At 34.4% G+C, this 25,462-nt stretch overlaps 1 protein-coding gene across 9 annotated transcripts in view; it reads right to left on the bottom strand.

Annotated features, from left to right (window-relative positions):
• Positions 1-1,622: 1,622 nt before the first annotated feature.
• ABCB1 (ATP binding cassette subfamily B member 1) overlaps positions 1,623-25,462 on the bottom strand; it is a 64,699-nt gene continuing 40,859 nt past the window's right edge. For all 9 annotated transcript variants that reach the window (XM_032991575.2, XM_032991577.2, XM_032991569.2 and 6 more), the window contains 14 exons: positions 25,244-25,405; positions 23,455-23,637; positions 22,491-22,637; positions 22,068-22,172; positions 20,053-20,130; positions 18,613-18,696; positions 17,430-17,633; positions 12,215-12,315; positions 10,227-10,367; positions 7,992-8,148; positions 7,337-7,534; positions 4,923-5,129; positions 3,199-3,345; positions 1,623-1,850 (listed from right to left, as the gene is read on the bottom strand). In XM_032991575.2, the coding sequence (XP_032847466.1) occupies positions 1,644-1,850; positions 3,199-3,345; positions 4,923-5,129; positions 7,337-7,534; positions 7,992-8,148; positions 10,227-10,367; positions 12,215-12,315; positions 17,430-17,633; positions 18,613-18,696; positions 20,053-20,130; positions 22,068-22,172; positions 22,491-22,637; positions 23,455-23,637; positions 25,244-25,405 (2,121 nt within the window). In that variant the 3' untranslated portion in view covers positions 1,623-1,643. The remainder of the gene's footprint in view (positions 1,851-3,198; positions 3,346-4,922; positions 5,130-7,336; positions 7,535-7,991; positions 8,149-10,226; positions 10,368-12,214; positions 12,316-17,429; positions 17,634-18,612; positions 18,697-20,052; positions 20,131-22,067; positions 22,173-22,490; positions 22,638-23,454; positions 23,638-25,243; positions 25,406-25,462) is intronic.

Genomic DNA, 25,462 nt, shown 5'->3' with positions numbered 1-25,462 from the left:
TCCTACTCTGTTACATGTTGTTAGTGTCTGTAATAAATGTATGAGTTTTGTTCTTCCCCTAGCGAGTCTGTCTTTTGCTCGTGACCATCTGCGGTGGTTGGCTGCTAACCGGGCTCAAACCACTACACTATGTTCTCACTTGAGTCTCCAGAGTGTAATGTTAAAGAATATCTATTCCATTCTTGCAACTGCAAGTATAACTTTTTCATATTATGGTGCAGATGAATAGTCTCACTCATGAATAAGAACCTTGTTGTATCAATTAATACATAAATAGGAAACAGATTTGCTAGTCAAATTAGTTTTCCATCTAAGACAGAAACAAAAGAAAACAGGTAACTGATTCAAGAGGAATGCAACGAGACTGCATTAATCAACATTCTGGAGAGTGTTATTAGTACATTGATGAGCCTAACTGCCTATCAGTTAGGCTGTGTGTGTATAAAAAGCTACATGTAGATAAGAGATCATATGTATAAACCTCAGGAAATCAGGAATTGCTGTGACAGAAGTGTGGAAGACTGATTAATCAGGCCAGTTTTAAACTTAAAAACAAAACTTTACTGCATAGATATTCATTAACAATATACATTTCTAATGGTTAGTTCTTAGTAATTATATAAGCAGTTAGTCCTTAACAGTGATCATAAATTAGTAACTAATATACAATACCACAAAACTAATGTCATGTAGTTAGCACGGATGGTTACAGTCCTTGAGAGTCTTGGTCATCAGTGTGATCAGGTTCAAGATCTCTTCAGTGAAGGAAACTGGCACTGAAAAGGATACCTTCCCATTCCTCCAAGCCTAAATTCAAGATTTTCACCTTTTATAAAATATTCTAGTCTTTAGAGATTTCTTAGTCCTTCACCTCTGACCTCTAGGACTTTGGGAGACCTGCAGACACTACTCTCCCAGGCTGCAGAAGGTGCCTTGCCTTGCCCATTGGTTGTGGTTTTTTTCTTATCTGCTGCTTCTTTTCTCTGTTATACTCAAAATAATATTTTCCCAGCTCTTAAGGTTCCACCTTTTCAATGATCAGTAACTGACCATGAGTGAGATACTTACAGATCTGGGACCTTTGTTTTCAGCATGTGCCCATATTTTCAAGGCCTTTGCTGTTATTCCAAGCTAAAACTCCACTTCATAACAAGAGACTTGGCATCAAACTCCAGCTGACCTGCAAGTTCTTATAACAAGTTGGTAGCAAGCCTGATAGGCCAGGACTGACTTACACAGGCACAGTGAGGATAAGGCTTGAAGTTTCTTTATGGCAATAGCAAAACTACTTTTACTGAGCATGAAAATGTTTACAGGTTGTTTACTGGACATGCCCAATCAGTGTGATTTTGCCAGAGTTCAAAACAAGCTAATATTAATTACATCTGGCTTAGCACGCTTCTACTTTTATGAGTGCAATAGGCCTCTGCTTTGGCCACATCATAGAGTGGTTTGAATAATGAAAACTACTAGTGAGAAACTGGCATATACTTAGTATTTCTTGTTTTCTTAGTATTTATAAAAGAAATGAGGAAAACCAAAAGTATCAAGACTGACTATTGATATTGAAATAATGACAGTGACAAAAATAGCAGTATTGAAATAATTACAGTGACAATTCAGAGATAAGTACTGCCTTTAATTTACATGTTGCATGACCCACTTTGAACATTGACCAGAGAATAGTAGATGCCTTTTTCAGCCAGGAGCTGCTGATGGGTCCCTTGCTCTACAACCTTGCCACTTTGGATCACTGAAATCTTGTCAGCATTTTGGATGGTGGAGAGGCGGTGAGCTATCACAATGCAGGTGCGACCTTCTCTGGCTTTATCCAGCGCTTCCTGGACAATCTGTGCAATGAACAAACCAAAAGGTGAAGTATTCTGCCAGTTGTCATGAGATTATCACCTCAACTGCTGTTTGTGAAGTAAATTGTAATATTACAGTGAGGGAAATGGACTATCTGTGGCTTGAGCTTTCTGTTTTAGAAATAGCCTGTGTTGGCAAAGTGTGAATACTGTCATAGCAGATGATGCCGTATAGCTAAAAGGATGAGATGGAACCAGGTTCATTACTGAGATGCATGGCAGAACAAGAGAAAACGGTCATAAATTATAACAGGGGAGGATCTGGCTGGATATAAGAAAAATATTCACTGCAAGTATAATTGAGCATTGAAACAGGGACAAAAGAGAGATTGTTTAATGTCCTTGGAGATTTTCAAGGACCCTACTGGACACAGCACTAAACAACCTAGTTTGAATTCAGTATCGGCCCTTGTTTGAAGAAGAGGTTTATTAAAGACCTCCAGAAGTCCCTTCTACGACTCATTAGTTTTATATAGGAGTTAAGTCAGTAATCTTGGGTCAACTACTATCATACTAGTTCTCATGATTTCGCAGGGAGTCTCATGAATCATGTTTTTCTTAAAGCTAGCACTGACAGAAAAATACTAATAATAATCTTTCTTTCCTTTATTCCTAATTTTATTAATGTAAAATAAAATAAGAGATGAAATTCCTGTACCTAAATGGCACATAATTAAGAAAATAAAGAATTATTTAATGGCATTTTCCTCTCAAATCTTACGTTTTTATGCCTAGAATTGATCAAAACTGAGTCCATAGAATCTGAGCTTTTCAGATTATAATATAATATTTGCTTCTTTAATAGTAAGTATTTTTGTAGAATCTTGTTGATTTTCTACAGCTAGACTGTTCTTCTGTTATACTAAGATTGCAGTGTTCTAGTAATTTTTTCACTGGAAGTTTGCATATTAACTGTGAACATATAGCAAGGACTGAAGAGCAATGGGGAAAGCAAGATTTGGCAGTTTCCCAGAAAAGTTCTCTTCCAGCATCCTCAATCTGTTTGGCTTCTGAAGTTCGTGCCTCCTGATTCAATTTTGATAGTACTCTTTCAATTGAAGCCTGAAGAATTTCAGGCAAAGAAATGCCTCTTCATTGCAACTTCCATCTGCCTACTGCCATACAGATGCAAAAAAAATGTTGCTTGTTTTCTTTTTTTGGCAAGGAGGAGTAAGACTTTTATATTTGTCTATTATTAGCATGAATATGTAATTAACATAAAACACCATATTTCCAGCTCTGGGTTTTAATCTGTGGGAGTGAAAACAATAATCATAATACAAACAAACATGGATTTAGATTCCAGACTGCTGGCTCACAATCAAGTTACCTTTTCGCTTTCTGTATCCAAGGCAGATGTAGCTTCATCCAGTAGCAGAATTTGTGGCTGACGTACAAGAGCTCGGGCAATAGCAATACGTTGTTTCTGACCACCAGAAAGCTGAGTTCCCTTGTCTCCTACGCGGGTATTGTATTTCTAGAAACAATATGTTAAATTCAGATTATGAATACAAATCAATTCTGAAGGATATTTAATCATGTCAGCCCTGAAACCAACCATCCATAAACCACATATTCCATGCTAATAGTTCTCTGAAAACAGATGACCGAAATTGCTATCTGCCACAGATCTATAGATCTTTCACTAGGAGACTCCTTTGTAGCATCTAGCATTTCATAAATTCAAAGCAACAACCCCTCTCATGTTGGAAGGCAACATTATTCTCAATCAGGAGGTAGAATGTCAAAGCTCAGTGAAAGTCTATGACAATACTGGCGATCAAACCCTGACCTTAAACACTTCAAGCTAGCATCCTAACCAATCAGTTATTCTAACCCACATGTATTTATCCTGAAGAAAAAATATCAATGTGTCAGATGTATCAGTTTCAGGCCAAATTATATACTGTATTTATATATAGACATAGACATTTATACACTTTGTCAATATATACAGCAGTTTTGGACAGTTATGCTTCTAATTTAGTTACATCATCTAGGGCAGACCAGTCAGATCTCTGGACAAACTCATGTATAGATCACAGTAGTTTTTGAGGTATTATATATTTGGTTGCAAAAAGCACCAAAGTTTCATGGGACGTCATTATATAGCACAAGATTTCTCTACAAAGTTTTGGAAAGAGCAGATCTTGATAAATCATTAGAAGCTAAACATAATCTGCAAAAATCATGGGCTTTGGCCATTGTATTTTTTCAAGAAATGCAAAAAGCATCTTAACAGCCTGAAATTAAGCTGAATACATACAACACACAACTAAGCTGGCAACCTTCTTGCTTCAGGAAGTTTTGGATACAATTTGACATAGGTTAGAAATTGGTTTGTCAAATGCAAAGAAGAAAAACCCATCCAGAATTAAATAATAAAGCATGATTTTTATCTTTGGAAGTTCCCAAGTTACAGATTATGCAAAGTTAGATAAAAATTAATAGGAAATGTGGTTAAATATTTAGCCTTTTTGAATACTTATTTGTAAATACGTCTTGCTAGTCACTGGGACAAGATTTTGTGCATGGTAGACCTTTCATCTGACTTAAGATGTTCATTCTTACATTATTATGTGTAGATATATATATATTTATAAAAGAATATATATATATGAAAAACTTTCTTTGTAATTTTTGAACTGTAGGAATACTAGAAATTTAAATTCTGCCTAGGTATGACTGGGAGAAATGCATAAGAAACTTGTCAGTCTAACAGAGTCTTTTACATATGCTTGAGAAAAATAGGAGCTTAAATATAAACGTTCAACTCACTTAAAAAAACCCACCCCACACTTTCAGCTCTCAGTTATAATTGTGGATTTTATTCCTTGATAACTTAAATGTTCAGCTCTCCACCTGACAATGGAGTCACCCAGAGTAAAAAGAAATTTGCTAAACACAAGAAAGGCTAAGATTTAAAAGTCAGTTTCAGATCCATTGGCATCTCAGAGAATTATTGTACCCCAATGAATCATAAATGGACACAATTTTTCCCTGCTACAATAGGTTACCTCTAGTTCTGAGTAAGAGAGAAAAGGAACAACTTACATCTGGCAGAGAGTCAATGAAGGAATGAATATTGGCTTCTTTTGCTGCATTAACAATTTCCTCATGTGATACCTGTCGACTGTTATCTCCATAAGCGATGTTTTCAGCAATAGTGCAGTCAAACAGGATTGGTTCTTGTGAGACAATACCAATCTGAGCTCTCAGCCACTGGATATTTAGGGTCTTTGCATTTTTGCCATCAAAAAGCTAGGAAACCAAACATTTTAAATTTCAGTCACATGGCTCTATGTGTATTTGAGACTTACTGTAAATTCATACACAGAAGTTGTGCAATTGCAGCTCTTTCCTTAGATATACCATATTGAAAGCTCATATAATCCTTTTCCCTCCTTCTCCTCTATGTTCCAAAATTTTGTAAGGGCCATTATATAAAAGTGAGGGTAGTCTCTTCTGCTGCCTCAGTCCTTTTCTTTCCTTCAAGATTTAAGAAAGATATTGAAGACAGTGGAGGATAGAATTTGCTGGGGCAACTGTAAAGGACCGTAGGTAAAGTTCTTCCATTTCTTTCTTTGGCAGGAAAACCTTCCTCTATTTTGCATCTATATTGCCACTTCCATTAAAATAAAGGAAGAATTGGGTTCATTCATTCACATACTTCTAAACCAAGCATCCAATCTTAAATTTAATTGTGATGTAATGCCTGACAGTGGACAAATTTACTTCTGGATTCCTTAAAATGTCATCTGCAGCCATTTTTCTTTATTGACAACTCTGGCACACTTCTGCTAAATCTGGCTACTGAGTTGTTATCATTGTCTATTAGATAAATGACAACAGAAAATTTTTTTCTGGATAGATCAGTTTCATAATTATACAAGTCATATCAGTTTGGACACAAATATACCAGGATATTGAGAGGGCTGTTACCTCTCCACTAGAATCACCAAGTGCAGTCTTCAGGCTCCGTGTTGAGTGACATAATCAACTGGATAATTGAAGAACTGCCCCTTCATAGCACGCCTACTATACATGTTTAATCTAGTAATTCCACAGTGTGTGCTAGTACAGTCAATATACAGTTGATATAATTGTTTTTCAAAGGAAAGGGATCATAATGAACCTGATTCAAAATTCACTGAAATCAGTGGCAGTGTTTCTACATCTCCAGATGTAAAGGGGAAAAAAAAAAAAAAAGCTAGAAGGGAGAAATTGATTTCACCTACATAAGTATTTTCCATCTCTTTTCCTCAGAGTTACAATGGATTTGCAGGATGCTAAGGTCTGCTTCCTGTTCCTTATTTGATGTAAAAAAATACCGATGAAGCTAGAGGACTCAATTATTATGCATTTTGGATCCACCGTAACAAATAGCACAGCTTTTAGGCATAGTTACTTTCTTTACCAGACCATCACAGTGCTCAGTGTTGTGAACAGCTGTTCTTCTGACAGTGCTTTTAAGCATACACTCCTTTCACTCAGTTCACAGTGCAACTCAGCTTAAGAATTAGTCCACTGCTTTCATGGTTTTTATGCCAGAAGTATGTGCTTTTCTCTTCAGTAAAACAGTGTTGGATATTTATGGATGCAAGGTCAAAAACATTGGTGATGAAGTTGCGCTTGGTTAAACATACTGTTTGGGCACCTATGCTGTTTCTTTCTACATATCAGTTTGCTACACTGGACCTGTATGGGCACTTCCAACCTGAAAAAAATCTTGCCCATTGCATTAGGCCTTATTTAATCATTGCTTTATCTTTTGTGAGTATCTCTGCAGAGACAGGTTCTGAAATCCTTCTTATTCTCACCTCTTCCAACCCAAAACGGGTGGGTTCTTTTTAAAACAGTATCTCTGAGCACATATACGTGAAAGAGAAAATGATAATAAACAACACCATTGTGTGAAAATAATATGTTAGGGTGCTGAATAAGTAGTGTGGGAAACCCTAGCTTTATTTTAAACCAAAATTACTAAAAGTATTTACAGTCTATTGCTTGATAAGTAGGCATACTCTGAAAGATGTTTCTGACAAGTAAAAGTTATGATAAAAAATTATTTTTGTAAATGTTCACTGTTTTAGGAAAGAACATAGACGGCAAATTCTATTTCTACATTATACAGAAGTAGATACATATAATTAATAACTTTTAAAGTGCTCTTATCATAAAAACCTCAGGAAATTTGCCCTGAATTTAAAGTCATCATTAGGCTATGGATCAGGCATATTTTTACCACACAGATCTTGTATCATTAATTCATTACAATGTGGGAAAACAGGATATTTTCCATTATATTACTCATCACATTTAAATAAGGAACCCTGAAGAGCCACTGCTTCTCTTTAACATTTAAAATATTTTAAAAATAAAACTAGAAATATCTATTATACTTTATCACATCACATAAAACCAAATAAACACACCCTCACTTAACATGTTCTTATAAAAATACTTACCATTTCTCCATCAAGGGGATCATAAAATCTCTCCAGCAGCTGAACAACAGTGCTCTTTCCACAGCCACTGCTACCAACAAGAGCCAGAGTTTGACCCTTCTCCACTTTTAGATTCAGACCTTGGAGGATTTTAACCTCTGGTCGGTTTGGGTAGTTGAATGCCACATCTTTGATTGATATGCTTCCCCCAAATGTTTCCTATAATGGAAATAGTATCACTGTTACATCTTTAAGACTGTTTGACAGATGATTCAAATATGATTGCAGAAGTCTTTCCCCTCCCCCCCCCCGAAATCAACAGAGTCTGCATTTGCTGGAATGATGACTTCTTTAACTCTATGGTCTGAATCTTTATGAAGTTATAAGATCCAAGTACAGCACTGAACTATTTTGAAAATACTCATAATTCTGCTGGTTGAATTCCACACAAGTTGTACCTTAACCGGATTTTCAAAACAAATAACCTTTAGAGAGTGTGGGCAAAAGCTGGACTCACAATAGAAAACTTAGTCCATGTTGTATTTGGATAACTGTCAATAATATATTAGATAAGGAAGTAACCAGATGGAAAGAAAAAATCAATTTGAAGGAAGTGAGAAGAGTGCTGTCCATATTGTCAGTAAATAGTATCACCCATTACGCATGGCTTACTCACAGGCTTCTCTCCTTCCTTGCTGTAACTGTCTATGGAGGGCACTCTTTCAAACAGCACGAACAAGTGGGCTGCTGATATCTTGGCTTTGGCATAGTCTGGAGCAAAAGAGCTGGTTTGTCCTAATGCCATTGCACCAAATACAACAGCTGAAAAGACTCTATAAAAGAAGTTGGGAAAAAAATATCAATAAATAGGCAAGGGAAGGACAATGGAAATGGCACAGCAGTCAACTTTTTCTTTTACTTGGCGAAAAAAAAGGGTTAAATTTAAAAAGAATGAAATAGTAAACAACTATTATTGCTTTAACTACTCATTTAGCTCCAGAAATTTGTTTTTATCCTCTCTTAATGAAGTGAGATAAATAAGCCTCCATTCCAAATTCAATGTATTTGTTACTTATTAGAACTAATTTCTTTGATTATTAATACTGGTTAACTATATTAAGTCTCAACGGGGCTAGGAGGAAACTGGCCAATGGATGGTAAAATCACTACTCTAAACCTGTTCTACTGCTGCTGTGGTTTCCTCTCTATGGTTCAATGACCTCTGGGAATTAGTGATTAATTCTTAAGGCATCAATGAAAATAAGAAATCAAGCTTGTAATAAGTGACAATAAAGATTTAATTTTCTCTCACAGCTCTAATGGAAAAAAATTGAAGGGTTCACAACACCAATAAAAGGTTGAAAACTATGTTATTGTTTTATGGTGAATGTAGATGTATCTTTACAAGTTACATTAGAATGGTTTAAGAACCTGCTGTCCTCAGCTATTAATTAGTAACACAAAACATAGGATTACTCATCACTGAGAAACAGTAATTGACATATGAGATGTCTTAGCCTGTTTTAAGGCAAAGTAAAATAAATTAATTTCTATTAATTTTTATCTTTTATATTCAGAGCTATATAAACTATTATGTTTTATCTTGCATTTGATCAGACTAGGAGGGCTGACACAGTTTTGGGTCCAAATCTAACTGAGCCACTGGAAGTTCACTCACCCAGCTGGCTTGAGATATTCAGCTAGCAGATGGGATGCAGACACTTTCCAACATCTTCCAGTCAAAATGAGCTGTGTTAACTATCCTTAATCAAGTTGGCAACAAAAAATTGGTATGATTTGCCTTTCTTAAGTGTTGAGGTCACTGATATCCATACTAATAGAATCTTATTCTTTTCACACTTGTTTCCATAGGCCTATATTGAGCTATTGCCTCTTAAATTATAAACTATATTTCATCTGAGTTCATGTACACTCTAGAAGAATGGGACTTTGGTTATAATAGGGGCTCTTAGGTATTATGGCAAAAGACTGGATAAACAGTGATTCTAAACTGATTATAAATCCAAAACATCAAAGTAAGAAGCTAAGGATAAGCTATATTTTAAAAATTATTTCTTTACTTTTTGTACAGTATTTGCCCTTAAAAACCTATAAAGTCTCCTTAGAGACAAATAATTGTACTATTCCTTGTATAATTTCAGATTGCAATGGATACACCTTCTAAAAATACTGCAAATTAGAATCATATTTTATCTGCAGAACCTGCCTAAATTAAAAATAAAATGCTCCACCTGACTGTGCGTATGTACAGTACTCTACATATTGTTCTTACATTCATGGTTCATCCTTTAATTTCCCACACAAAATTGGTTCATTTAAATGAAAAAGCTTTTTATCAGAATGTCAACTACAATAATTTAGTTATCCTTCCCTTATAGTGAACAGTATCTACTTTATGGAAACCAGTTCTCCAATTATTTAACATGTATTTTAGAGATTTCAAATTTCAATGAATAAACTTGACATAAAAATAACAAAGATGCTGATGATCTATTCTTAAAGAGATTTTTACAGTATTATTATACTTCAATAAACAGGTACAACTATGTGTTTTGTAGAATATACAATGGACCTCACAGCTAAATGAACAATAATATTGATCAGAATAAATGAATTGATATAAGTAGGATACTGTTTCAACCTCTGGAAAACATAATAGTCCCAAATAAATACAGAAGAGGAAATCCAAAATCAGGCCTATCTGAAGAGCTCAGACTCTGTAGTCACCAAGAGCATCCACTCTGTAATATGCTTTCATTATGTTTAGGTATAGAAGAAGAATTTGCCTGTTCTCTCGTAGCTTACACAATGGATTAATGACATCTCTAGCAGTAAACAAAGACCACTGTCTGGACTGACAGAAAAAAAAGATTGCAAAGGAGATACTTACAAAAACACATTTTTATACTCCATGTGTCCATTTGCCACTAGATAGGCACCAAACCTGAAACAGCCAGCATAGGTAAAGAACATCATTGCCTGTGAAAGGGCAAAGCAAAATCCAAATATATGTGCCTTCTTCACAGAATTTCTGTAAGAAAGAATGCATATTTTTATAAAAATGTGCAATCATACTGAAGTCTTATTATGCAAAAACAAATTAATTGAGTTCAGATGATACTGTTATGAATGGGAAGCGTACTCATGCCTAAACAACATATTCCTTTGTCACCTATTAGACTGTGTCCAAGAGAAAGTTAGTTTTCTTTCCAGAATTGTATGTACTTCCAAGAACAGCATGGAATGTGGCTGCAGAAAAAGGTGACACCTTAGCTGCTATGTATAATTATTCTCTTACATCTCATAGTTTGAGTGTTAAAACACTTTACAGTTCAGTCCATAATTACCACTTTGAAGATATAAATAACACATTTGAAATTGTACTACGGCATCATAGAAGAAGAAAAAACAAAGAGCAGAACTGTTAGCTCACCTTCAGCCAAAGAAAATTTTTTGGTGTCTTTTTTTCTTACTTGCAATTTAATGTTAACCAAATAACAAAGATATTAAACAGTTCAATATTATACACTCAGGAATCTGTTTCTTTTCAATTTAATCAGTCAAAATTCCTCTCTCAAATAAAATTAATCCTGCAAGTATGATGCAGAGATTAGATTTTGGATGATAAAACTATGTCTATAACTAAAAGGATGGCAGAGAGAAAATTTTCTGTAACTATGAATGATACCAGAAAAAAAGAAAAAAAATATTTTAATGTTTTTGATGATATTACTGAGTCACAACTGTATGGTCCCTTCTGGGAAAAACCCAAACCAAAACAAACAGGAGGCAGATTCACAAGTGTGGCTTTTTTTGGTTAAGAGGCTGCTGTCATATCTCTTTTACATAGCTGACTTGTGAATTAATCCATTATAATAGAAGGCCTAAACTCAATTTTTATAAAATAAGAACTCTTTGCCTAATCAGTAGTTAATGCACTGAAACATTAACTGAAAAACAAATGTCCTATCTCTTCCAGACAAATTGATCTATAGGGTAATAAAATCTTATTTATATTAGAACAACATAGAGATGAAAGCCTTGGAGCAATCCCACCAATGTCAACCCTGAGAACAGTTAGGCACTGTCCTGCAAATTGTGAGATATGGACTCAAAACCAATCAGCCCAGGAAAAAAGCTAAGTAATGTCTTTTACATCCTGCACTGTGCTCTAACTACACAGTTTTTACGGTGAATGTATTAGCAGCACCCCTCCTTATGTCCCATCATATCTGTGTAAATATGCTTTACTTTTCCTTTACTTTTCTCATGGGTGTCTGAAAATGAAACATTTCATTCTAGAACAAACAAAACTTTAATTAACAGTACCTTTTCAGTTTTTCACTTTAAGACTTTTAAATCTTGATTTAGTCCAGGCAGATTTATGTTTGGTTTTTTTGTTGTTTTGTTTGTTTGTTTGTTTGTTTGTTTGTTTTTGTTTTTGTTTTCAGTCACAAACCAGTAGCTAATTATTAAAATGTTTTCAGTCCTATTCATACTTTCAAGAACAGCTTAATGCAATTTCAAATTTACATTAAAAAGTTTTAAATTAAATATCTGAAACACTTCAGGTGGGAGGTTAGATTAGATGACTTCCAAAGCTTGCTTAAAACTAACAGTTTTCCAAACCAACTGACTTTGCAATAAAAGATACCAATAATTTTACAGAAAATTAATTAAATCAAAGAACAAAAATGTTGGTTAGTGGTTACATTTGTTAATAAAAAATATGCAGAATACTCACGTTAATTCTGAATTAAATTATACATTAAATCACACACACTTGTCCCAAACCAGGACAACACTATCAACAAAAAAATCAATGTTTGTCCAAGTAAATGTTTCTAATTTTTTTTAGTTTAGTTATTTTTATTATACCTGTATGGTACATGCAAGTGTTCTCCATACATCAATTCAAATTTTCTTTCTCGGGTCAAACTAACAACAGTTCTAATATTTTCTATGACTTCTGTGGCAATCTGCAATAGAAACACAAATGTTTTCATAAAAAGTATTCTAAATTAATAAAAAGTCTGCTGGAATATATTTTTTTTTCATATTTGTTATTAAAATCATGGACCTTTGATATCAAAAGTAAGCATTTTACATTTTTTTTTTTATGACAGTGAGATCTTCTGATGATGCTCAGAATTTTCTGGTAAGACCTCTTTAATGTCCTCCAAATAGCTAGTGAAAAACCATTAGACAGCAGTGACAATTTTGGAGAAGATATTCCATAAGAAAAATGGCAATTTAGCATTCAACTTCCAGTCCACTGAGTTTTCTTCAGACTTGAGTGATTTGCATATACAAAGATACCCAGGAACATTTGAAGGCAGTAGGTGCATGCCTATGTGGGAACAATTGATTCAAGGCAGTGAACGTAGGATGTTAAGTCTACGCAGGTGCCCATAAAATCTTCCTCAATGACCACACAGTGAGGTTAGGAATCTATATGGTCAGTTTAGTCCCTATGCACGTAGAAGAGGGTGATGCTTAGAAATGGCCAACAGAAGACACCTGGAACAGTCACATCTCTTTAAACACTGGAACTAGTGCTGCATCCTTCTATTCGACTCTGGCTGAAACACTGGGCTTGAGTGCATGATCTGTATGTTGCCTCCAGTGCAGCATGTGGTATGTTGGGTATTCCGGTTGGTCTCAACTGCTGTTGCTCTGGGAGGGAAGGGATTCCCACATGTACTGTATTATACCTGACAATCCCTTAGGGCTGGATGTTTTAAATTTTCTAATGCATCTCAAATAGTATTAAACACCTATACCTGGGCTCTATTCAGTTGCCATCCAATCTCATTTCTAAGGATGGGTATTTAGCAGGACAGTTCACTTAAGAATAAACATACGGTATAAATGCACAATAATAAGTCCATTTATATCTCTGAGAACAGTATATACAAGAAAGTATACATTAGCAGGAAATGAACACCGACAATGCCAACAGTAATGTAGCTAGACTTTTGTAGAACTAACTTGTCTACAAAAGACCCTCAAGGCTGTAAGATATTTTGCTGAAATATACATTTCATGCTTTATGTTTTTAGTCTAAGAAAGACCATAAAGTAAGGTCAAGGGAAAATATAACCAAGGGAAAGTATATCTAGACAAAAGTTTCACCTTAATAACCAGAACTGGCTGTGGGGTACAAGACCGCAGTGCTGTAGATAACTCAGGGTACAAAGCTAAAGCTAAACATTGGATGGTGTCTGCCCAGAAAAAGGTAAGAAAACAGCTACAACTACTTGCATATTTATATTAATGCAAATTTAGATTATAAAAGAAGGGCTTTACATAGTGATGGTGTTTTTTTCAGCACTGAATTTCTATTTATCCTTGGATTTCCCTACAGGTGTGGCGAGTCCACTGATTCTTTGCATCTAAATATTTGAAGCTGAGGAGAGGTGATTTTTTTTTCCCAAGAGACTGGCAATGTTTTTTAACATCCTAAAACTTATAAATGTTCAATTTTAACATTATTTTATATTTTAATTATAGAAAGCATAGAAGCATTTATTTTACATAATATTGTTACTGCATTTGGTGTATTGCATGGTTCATATTTTCTGTAAAGCTCTTTGAGAACCAGTGCTTTGGAACACTGTGCTTCTCTGAACCTAGTTTCTTGTACTCGCTGTTTCCAGCTCAAGCCTAGTATTCAGCAAAGTCTCTGTTCTGCACAAAGCTTTCTGAACTGAACACTTACAGAAAAAGCAGGAGAAGCTTCAGGGTTTATGAATGTGCATGAGCACTTTTAATAAGTACTACAACAGGCTTGTCAGTCTCACTTCAGTGCCTGGTAAAATCATGGAGAAGTTTATTCCAGGAGTTACTGAAGAACACTTGAGAGACAATACAGTCATTAGTCATTGCCAACATGGGTTCAAGAGGGGAAAGTCCTGTTTAATTAACTTAATTTCCTTTTATGACAAGATCACCCATCTAGTTGACCAAGGAAAGCCAGTATATGTGTGATTTTATTTTAGCAAATCTTTCGATATTATATTTTGCACTATCCTTCTGGACCAAATGCCCAGCATACAGCTAGACAAGTCCATAACATGTTGGGTGAAAAATTGGCTGATGGGTTGGGCTCAAAGACTTACAGTAAACGGAGTTACATCAGACCAGTGGCCAGTCGCTATTAGGGGGGTTTCCACAGGGCTCAATTTTAGGGCCAGTGCTCTTTAATGTTTTTAAAAATTATCTAGATGCAGGAGTTGAATGTAAATTTGGTGATGATACTAAATTAGGAGGAGCTGTGGAATCCCTTGAGGGTAGAAAGGCCTTACAGAGCAATCTGGATAGACTAGAGAACTGGGCAATTACCAACCGTATTAAATATAAAAAGAGCAAGTGCCAAATTCTGCACCTGGGACAGGGTAATCCTGGTTATATATATAAATGAGGGGATGAGAATCTGAAAAGCAGCCCCACAAATAGAGATTTGGATGTTTGGGTTGATGGCAAGTTGAATATAAGTCAGCTGTGTGCCCTGGCAGCCAAAAGGGCCAACTGTGTCCTGGGGTGCCTCAAGCACAGCATAGCTAGGCAGTTGAGGGAGGTGATTGTCCCACTCTACAGTGCACTGCTGCAGCCCCACCTTGAGTACTGTGTGCAGTTTTAGGCACCTCAATACAAGGACATCAAACTATTAGACTATGTCCAGAGGAGGGTGACCAAGATTTCTCAAGTGTAGGACTTCTGAGGAGTGACAGAAGTCACTTGGCTTGTTCAGCTTGGAGAAGACAAGGCTGAGGGGTGACCTCATCACAGTCTACAACTTCCTCAAGGTGGGCAGCAGAGGGGGAGGTACTGATCTCTTCTTCCTGCTGACCAGCGATAAGACACGAGGAAATGGAATGAAGCTGCATCAGGGGAAGTTCAGATTGGACATGAGGAAAAGGTTTTTCAATGAGAGAGTGGTCAGTCACTGGAACAGGCTCCCCAAGGAAGTGGTCACAGCACCAAGCCTGTCAGAGTTCAAGGAGTGTCAAGAATGAAATTCTGCTCTGAAAAGTGATCATGCATATTATGTCTTTTAGGACACCAGAGTTATGGCAATTCACTATAAAGTCCAAATGACTACAGTTTAAAACAGAAAAACAAATAACTTCCATACATCACTGTTTTATCTAAGTTATTTTTATTTACCTAAACCACAGATCTGAAAGCATTTTTATTCATAAACTGTTACCAAAGATTTTTAAACTATAGTACTGTTATCTTTGTTTTAAAATACAGACATATAGCCTCAGTAATTCTAAAATACAGGGATATAGCCTCAATAATGCTTGTACTACTGTTTGAAAATTTGCAGGTAATTGACTAATTCATTTTTTGAATGTAATACACTGTGGTAATGATAACAAAGTCATGAAATAGATTTTATTCTTCTTAATTACATTGTCTCACCGATACTCAAAGGAGTAGTCATTTTCTTTTGTTAGAAACATAAGTTCAGCAACCCTTTGCAGAAAGCAAATTTTCCAGGTAGAACCCCATTTTCATTGCAGAAAATGGATTTTTAAAAAATTGGTAATTGAATAAAATGCTTGTAGTCTAGCGCTTACTTAGGTTGCCTTGAAAGGAGAAACATACACTGTTAAGAAAATAAAGTATTTTCTCAAGCTTTGAAAAAAAATCATAAGTTTTTGTAACACATGCTAATTCTTCACAATCTGATGCATTAAGAAAGTCTCTAGTGCCTATTCCCAGAATTGTCAACCTTTTTCTGTTGTATCTTACACAAAACAATATGAAATAAATGTTCAGCTATTAGGAAGAAGAAGTAGAAGAAATGTAGTCAGTTGAAAGGAAAGGAAATGCATTGTTTGGCTTGTTCAAAAAAGCCCATGGACAGATCATTATGCACAATTTCCTGTGGAGTTGGAGGTACAAAAATGTTTTTCAGCAACTTTATCTACAGACATGATGGAAGGAAATAAAACTCATTTAGTAAACAGGAGTTACTGCGGCAGGGGGATATATCAGATACAGATTAAGACACTTGAATTTAGGTGTCTAAGCTACCAGTGTAGTCAATGGATACCTATTCAACAGAACTAGAAAGCCTATGCATTATATGCCCAGTCTCTTTCTCCAGGATCCTTGACTGGAGTAGAAAGGACTTTAATTCACTCACCCACATGCAGGTGGCTTGTGTTATTGGAGGTGCTCTAGGATACTCAAAACATTTGGGTAAGGCATGGCAGATACAACATAGAATATAGAGTAGACCCATACCTTTCTGATAAGGCAGCTGGAGGCCACCCAGATGCTATGACATCTCCAATAAACTATAAGGAGACATTAGACTGCTAGCACATATGCAGATAAATACATTTAAACACCAAATCTGAAGATTAATACCATTCCTTATGCACATGGCCTTAGGTAAATTATTTTCTTCTCAACAATTTTTAAAAACAGTAGGACATAGGAAGGGATTTTAGAAAAGTTTTACCTTGAAGAAAGCAATATCTGGGAAGTGATGAAATAGTTGTCCTGTCCCAAAAGGATTTTTGGAATGAAGTGACATTAAATGCCTTCATCTAATTTCTTAAACAAGAGTCTAGCCTTCTCACTTTTCAGTTCTCATCTTTCTCTTCCACTCAAGAAATAAAGGAATGGCAAACAGACTCAGAAACCAGTGGATATATACATATTATCCCTGCAAACATTAATAAGATGAAAGAGAAAAAAAAAGAGCAGTATAACTTATGTAAGACAGATGGTATTCCAAAAAGGGATGACAGAAAAGAAAAAAGAGAATGTCAAAATGAAAAGGGTTTCAAAACAAGAAAAACAGAGATGATCAAAACAGGAAGGAGAAAAGAATGTGCCTTGGCACATTCTGGGGGTTATCAGTTATAAAAATAAATATTGGTTAATAATAATATGTCTTCAATTATTATTGAAGAGGTGTTATGCTCTGTAGGTCTACATAGTCTGGCTGCCTCTGGAAGTTGTATATTTTGATATGTTCTGTATTTGGAAGTATTATAGCCATCAACAAAGCTTTGGTAAACATGGCTGCATACTTTACACAGAAATAGATAAAATTCTCTAGACCCACCTTCCCTGCAGCTTCCAACTCTCGTTTATCTTTTTTCGCATGCCCAGCCAACATCTTCATTTCAATCATTCCTGCCACTGCAATGATTGGCACAACAGCTAAAAGTAGCAATGTCAGCTGCCAGCCATAAATTAATGATATAATAATTCCAGTCCCCAGGTTAGCTATGTTTTGGGAAATTAATGCCAGCCTGACACCAGTTGCCTGGAGGAAGAAAAAAGACATTTTTTGCTAAAGTAACTGCATCTTAAATAAAGAGACCATTTTCTTCTGTAATATTCTTGATTCTCAAAACACTATTTAGAAAGCTTTAACTCAGTTTGGCTATTTTTCAAAATGGGATTTTCTTAAAAGATTTTATAAAAAATAATCTAGTTCACATCTGATTTTTCTCTCCCCATATTCTGATTACTTAAGTGTGCACTGTAATTTTCAAATTCTGCTCTTAAAGCTAAACAAACTTTAAACTTATCACATATTTACATTTACAACTAAACATTAAAATCTGTCACATTTTGTAGATCATGAAGCTAGCTTTACAGGACACCACACAGAGCCCAACAAAGAAAAAACCTAAATGCTTAACTTCTATGAAAATAAAGTCAAAGATACTACAGAACTCCTCAGTTTAGGGAAAAAATAAAAATAAAAAAAAAGAAGCACATAATTTCATTTAGCAGTAAAAATGTATTTAAGCATACACTAATAATTACATTCAGTGTGCTTTGGCCTAATATTACAGATCCCAAATTACTTCTAAAGAATCTCCAAAATGTAACAAGAAAAAGGAAGTCTACTGCTACTATGTCCAATTTTTTTCAGGAATCTGTATGATCAAAAAACCAGTAGGAGGTCATAAACCGAACAAATTTAGATTCATATCTTTAGGTAAATAAAATATCTCTAAACAGACTACTTAAAGAGATTCACAGTGAATTTTTTTAATAACAAAGATCACAATAAAGCACAATAGCAAACTTAAAAATGGTTTATTTGGAAATTATTTTGTAAATATACTACCATAATTGTTATAAAACACATCAGTGCATTCTATACCAGTTATTGTTTTGTAGTAAATTTTAGTTGTCAAAGTCAAGACTGTTATCCAACCAGTCAACCCAAGCTGCAACTTTACTACATAGTAAACCAAATATGAAAAATTCCAAAACAAAACTTTACTTACTCCTTTCACTTGTGAGGCATCATTAGCAAGTCTTGTAGTTAATGCTCCAGTGTTATTTTTAGGATTGTCAAACCACTGCATGTCCTACAATAAGAAACATTTTTCTTAGGATCAGTTTTTGGACATTTCATATAAACTGCAAAGAAAAACTGAGGTCTACCACATATAACTGAGCTCAGTGTCAGAAGACTGTGTATGAGGCAGTCCACCAGTTCTGCATATTTAATTAAATCTAATTCCTTCATTGAACAATGAATATTTTTAGCAAAAAAGTGTATGCTTGTGGATAATCTCATGTGTACACTGTCACTGCTGAGAAGGAAGGAGAAAAGCCTGAGGGATTCCCCAAACCAACATTTACCCTCCCCCAACTGCATCTCCTTGGAGGCACTGACTCTTCTTTCTGCCCAGATTGTAAAGGCTTATTTGGAAGATATGAGACAAAACAAACCAGAACAAAACAACCTGGTCTATCTGATCAAAGTCAATTGCTGTGGTCAGGTACACAGTTTATAATTTATTCACCATGTGACCAAATATGTGATTTATACTTTGATGTGCAATATGCACTGAATGAAGATATGGTGAAGTAGTACAGACATTTTTGTGACACCAAGACTTAATTGTAAGCTTGCTCTTTCATTAGCTTTTCAGTGATGCTGATCTATAAATCATAGTTTTTCAGACTACAACAGCTTTCTGTCTGCATTGCAGATAGTCACATTCATATGAATCAAATTCTGTGTCTACATGTAGCTTTATGTGCAAGACATAAAGCCCCAGAAATATTATACTGTATATTTAAAAATCTAAAATAGTGTTCTTAAAATCATGCAAGATTAAGGCCAATTTGGATAACTACATGAATTACCTAAAAACACTATGAAATACTTATATTTTGATTCTCTGAAAGTTTGGATTTAAGTATATAGTCTCAGTATTGTATTAATGAACAACAATTACAGATTTGGGAACTCATTGAAAGAGATCTTCAATAAATAAATAAAAACATATCTGTACATATTACAATTTAAATCAGACCTTTGAAGTAAGAGTTACAATGTAAGTTGTTGCACTGCATTGCATTTCTTTAGGGGAGAAAGGGCACCAAGAAAGCAAAGCAGTCAAATGAACACTTAACGGGATACTGTTGGTGCACATCAACTTGTCAAGCCATAGTAACTGGCTGTAAATCTAAGACCTTGTAAGAAGTACATAAAAAGCTCTTGTACTGATTTAAGACTCTCCCTTTACTTTTCTTAACCATATGTAACTAACCAATTTGGTTTCTAGACTGATTTAAAGAATCTTATCTCTAGACAAGTCATAATATGATACAATAATGTGGAATACAATTATTTTATTATATCTATACAGTTAATTCTTTTTAAAACCCTGGAAATCTTTATTTATTATCTTTACTATATTTATTATCTTTACCTGTCTAAGCATTGCTTTAAATGCCATGAATCGAAGCCTCATTGTAAGAATTTCTCCAGCTTTTCCAAATGTGAAACCCTATTTGAGAAAAGGTACAATGCTTACCATACTATTACATTGTTTGTGTTTATTCAATAAATATTTTAGATACATTGTCTCTACAGTGTCAAAATACAAAATATTGTAGTCTTGATTGCACAAAGCAAATGTAAAACCAGGTTTAATAATAATAAATTCTAGTAGGTTCACAGTACAGACATTCAAATATTATTCCTCAAAAAAATATAGAAAGCATAGCAATATTTCCCAACATGGCTTCACCAGCATACCTCAAGTAAAAGATCACTAATCAACCCTTTGACTTCATTTTTACATAAGATGACCTGAGTTGGATTTAAACAAGTGGCTTTTAGGCCATTCATTCTATGTTAAAGACTTCCTAAGGCAATCTGGGTTCATTGAAGTCAAATGCAGATTTGGAATTAAGATTTCTTCCCTGGGATCCTAACACAATCTGACATAGCTATCAGCAGTAACACTTAAGTGACATTTTATAATTACTTGAACAGATTTTTAGCCAGATATAGGAATCAATTTAACAAGATACAAAAAGGAATATGCTGCTTAAAAGTTTGGGAAGATATGCTCTTCCTACATTTTAGTATGAGATTGGTATTTGTAAATAGCTTTGTTTAGCTCACAAATATAAATTGTTTGGGATCTACATTTGTGAAATTGAATAGTCTTAAAATACAAGCCACAGATGCAACTGTGCTATGTGATATTAAGAAAAATTATTATGGTAAATTCCAATCAGCAAATATTACTCAGTTAATTTTGATCATTATCTTTGCTGTGCTCCTATACTGTCAATAAATTTGCACAAGTATGTGACTTGGAAAAAAAACACAAAGGAATTTCAGTGAATAGGCACTATCTAAAGAGATTATAAAAATGTTTTAATTTTGTTTTATTCTCACTAAGTTGGAGATGTAACATCTCAGTGAACTCTTCCCATTCATATTTAAAACATTATAGCAACATTCATGATTTGAACAACCCTGTCATACCTATCTACAACTCAGTCTTCTATACTCAAGGCCTTCTTGCATGCATGTGCAACAAGACAATTCCATAAATAAACCAGGAGGTTTTTGCAAGAGACTGTTTATGCTGCTGTCCCAACTGCACTTTATTATTTCACTGTGTAGGCTCATTTAATGCATAAAACTATACAAACATATCCAGAAAGTATAAACCGGACTATATATGAAAATATTTAAATGACAAAGTTTGCACCTGTATAATTGCTACCTTTTTTTTTTTTTTTTTTTTTTTTTTTTTTACTGTGGCACTGTTGTAGCGGTTAGATATGCATAAGGATCAGAGTAAAGTTAAAATACTTTTTTTTTGTAAAATTGAGATGTCTATAGAGATCAGTGACAGCAGGGAATGAGGTATTACTGTTCAACAATTAGTATTTAAGCAAGAGGAGCTGAATATCAGCATGATGGGTATTACTTGACAAACTGGGCTGGGTATCTTTGCGGGGGGCTCACATAAAATAAAACTTGAATGGGAAAGGGGTTAGGGGAGTAAAAAATTGGAGCGCTAAGGCAGGAGACTGGAAGATTTGCAATTACTAACAGAGGCAAACAGGGGGCTTGAGGATGAGAAGGGAGTGGTATAGTGTAAAGGCTGGAGGGGTTGGCTGTTAGGTGGCAATGGTGAAACGAGTGAGAGAATCCAGAGTTTCGTGCTGAGATGTGTTTGACTGGTGAAGAAGAGGAGAAGTTCTGAAGTTAAGAGATCAGAATAGTTTGGAAGGTCTCTAATACATGAGAAGCTCTAGGTCACAAAAGATTCAATCCAGTACAAGGCACATCTATAACCATAAATGCAGGTTCTGGATTGAGTAGGAGATGTATTAAGAAGACACAAATTTTTAATGTATTTAAGATCTGGTTTCTAAAACATAATGAATAATTGTAATAAAGCTAAAATAATGAACATACCTGAAAGAAGTAAGTAAAAAAGGAAACGATCCCAAGTACTAAAAATAACACGGAATATAAGTTGCTCTTTTCTCTTAAAATGGTCTTGTCAGTTTCTGAAAAAATCTATAAAATAATATGTAAAACAACAGGTTTTTAGATCAAATAATAAACTAAAATACATTTTTCTCAATAACGATGGTAGTCATTTGCATTCGTATCAAATTTGAACATATGCTATATATGATTATAGGTATAACAAGCAAATTTCATGTTGTAGCAAGATTTTTAGGATTTTGTAAATTTCATATAATTCTTCAGTTTTTTGCAATTGTACTTCATCCACACCTCAGCTTCATTATGCAGTGATTGTTTAAGACCTAGTCTTATTAGAAATAAATTTTGTGGGCTTTATAGTTTTTTGCATATTTTATTCAAACTTACCCCTATAATTTCTGAAAATATGATCGCAAATGCAGGTTGTAAAGCTCCATTGATAATTGCACATAAAGTTCCAGCTACAAAATATGGCCATTCAGTTTTGTTCAATTTCATAATTTTCAGAAATGAAGCTGGAGGTAATTCTTCATCCTAAAAAACGGGAATTCTTTTAGGACAAATATGTATGCATTTTGAGAAATATGGAGAAAAAGAAAGATTAATAGTCAGTTTCCTACTCCAAGAATCTACTCAGGGGAAGTAAAAATGTATACTTTTTAATGATATGAATAATTAACTGATTGTACATTTATTTTTCTCATTGTAATACAAGGAAGAAATAGTTGTTATAATATATGTACAGATCTTGTCATCGTATTTTAGTTTATCTATATGATTTTCATTGATCAACACTCTTGGTATTGGTCAATGGTGACTGAGCTATTCATTCTGGGCATATTGCTGTGTGTAATCCATGACTAGATTAATTCAAATAATTGTTCACTAAGCAATTTATAACAGCAAAGTATTTGCTACACATATTAATACAATCATATTTGTTGTATGCTTTTTTAGTAAGGTTTGTTTTAAGAGTTGTATGTTGGGACAAATGTTATGTTTCTGATCCAAAAATGAATGTTTAACTTGTATAGACTACATTGATAGGGTATGCAATTTTTATAGCATATTGATTTTATAGCAAATTGATTTTCAAGAAAAATCTCGTCCTTGCTACAGATTTTTAAAGTCTCATTTTATTTGTATAATTATTCATGGTGAGAATAACAAAACAAGTTATAAATATGATCAGTCAAAGGCTATTTAGAATTAGGAAATTCTCATGGTTTTTTCACCCCTATCAAATGCTTCCTTCTTCTTGTACCTTTCTAGAGCAAGAGAATTAATTTAATTTTAACATACTTTGTTGAAAGAAATCAAAGTTCACTATGAGCTCTGCAAAGATACTTACAGGTGAACTTGTTTTCTCATCAGGATCATCATTTTGTGTTCCTGGTTTTTTCATGCTTCTCCGAGTTGATCGTCTTCTTAATCCTTTTGTTAAGGATTCTTCAAATTCTGGTTCAGATTCACTGTTTTTGACACTAAGTGCATTCACATCTTTTTCTGATGATGGAACTTCAGCTTCTATTGCCTAAAGGAGGGAGGAACATGATGCTAAAATTAATTATGGATGTATTACTTTGAACTTTCAAAATTATGAGGGATAATTACTAAAAATATTTATTTTAGTAAAAGGAACTTTGACTGGTTCTGTGGAAGGAGATATGTGGGAAAACAATATATAATGCTATAAAGCAGATATGAAAATCTGTATTATTTTTGAGTAGATCTCGATCTTCAGAGTTTGATTCATATATAAGAATATTCCACCTCTCAAGAAAATACTTATATTAAGTGGAGGGCAGGGAAGCGGAAATATCTGCTCTTTTTTTATGAATTAACTGCTAACTGAGTTTTAAATTAAGTGTAAACCATTTGCACTCATCTTGGGGTCTTTTTGAATGAGTCCTCAGTGAATACACTGTTTATTCATTAAGTGAAAAAAAAATTACCCATCTTTAGTGCAGAAGACTCTTAATGATTCTTGTCTTTAAATGTAATAAGGAAGTTCAGAATACAACAGGTCAAAAAGAGATTTTGACTGGAAAATCTGAACAGTCTGGAAGAGAGCCCTACTTTTGGTGGCAGTTTTGACACTTTGACAGAACTGATAAATGTCTACTCACCACTGAGGTATTTAATAGCAACCGGACTCAAAGTTGCCTTCAACCTGTATTTCTTTTTTTTCCAGAAAGTTTTTATTTCTTACTGCTTTTTGTGCTACTAATAAAAATAACTTTTTTTGCTTTCTTCCCAATTTTGTTATTTTCTGTTATTTTTAAATTTTCTTTCCATTTTATATTTCCTAATCTTTCCCATTATTACATTTGCTTGAATCTAAAGTTACTATGAATCAAAGGTGACCAAATGTATTCTCATAGTTATTTTATTAAGATATGTTTCAATTGGCCTAGTTTACTCTTTTCAGTCTGACACACTGAGATAGCAGTTTCAGTTTCTTTACAAGGCATGCTGGTTTTGCTGTAAACCACCAGTGACACTGAAGGATACATTGAAGCTCATCTCTAGACTAACTAATGCACGGGACACTGGGAAGTATCAAAGTATTTTGTTCTTCACTTAATATCTAATACATTTCTGATATTTATATTACTTTCCAATCTCTTTTGTTTCTGGCTACATAACTTTAAAAGTGTACATGTTTTTGCACTCAGCATAGCTGGATTATTTTTCTCACATTCCACCACATTTTTTTTTCCCTTTGGAAATAAGTTTAGTATAAAGGATTATAACTAAACAGCTTAAAACATTCAAGCTCTATTCCTCTAGTATCAGCTACTGTATTTTACCTTTTATCATAGGCTAAGAAAAAGCAATGGAATAGCAAACTACTGTAGTCACTTGCTCTATATTGACTGCATAAAAGGAAAATATAAAATAAATATTTAAGTTTAAATCCTTAGAGGATTAAAAATATACTGTCCTGGGTTTAAATAGGTCTGGTATCAAAACTAGTGGTCTTCTCTCTCAAATTACTGCTCTCCTTTTAAAGTACATATTTCTTTACTGTTCACAAAATATACTCCAGGATTCCCCATACTACTGATAACATACAATAACTATGGGCATGGAACACAAAAAAGAAAATGAGGCAACAGCTACTGAGAAAAAAGTACCTGCATGTTAATGAGTTTGTAGTAGATTCCCTTTCTCTCAAGCAATTTAAAATGATTCCCCTGTTCTGTGATAACTCCACCTTCGAACACAGCTATAAGATCTGCATTTCGGACTGTTGACAGGCGATGAGCTACTACAATCGTGGTCCGTCCTTCCCTTGCCTAGAAATAACAATATTTAACAGGAGTATTTCTAAGTATATTCAAAAAATATTCTTC

This window comes from Tyto alba, unplaced genomic scaffold (assembly GCF_018691265.1).
Source record: "Tyto alba isolate M040663 unplaced genomic scaffold, T.alba_DEE_v4.0 Super-Scaffold_38, whole genome shotgun sequence".
Classification (NCBI taxonomy): Eukaryota; Metazoa; Chordata; class Aves; order Strigiformes; family Tytonidae; genus Tyto; species Tyto alba.
Note: the sequence above shows the minus strand (reverse complement) of the source record. Positions and strands in the feature narration are given on the sequence as shown.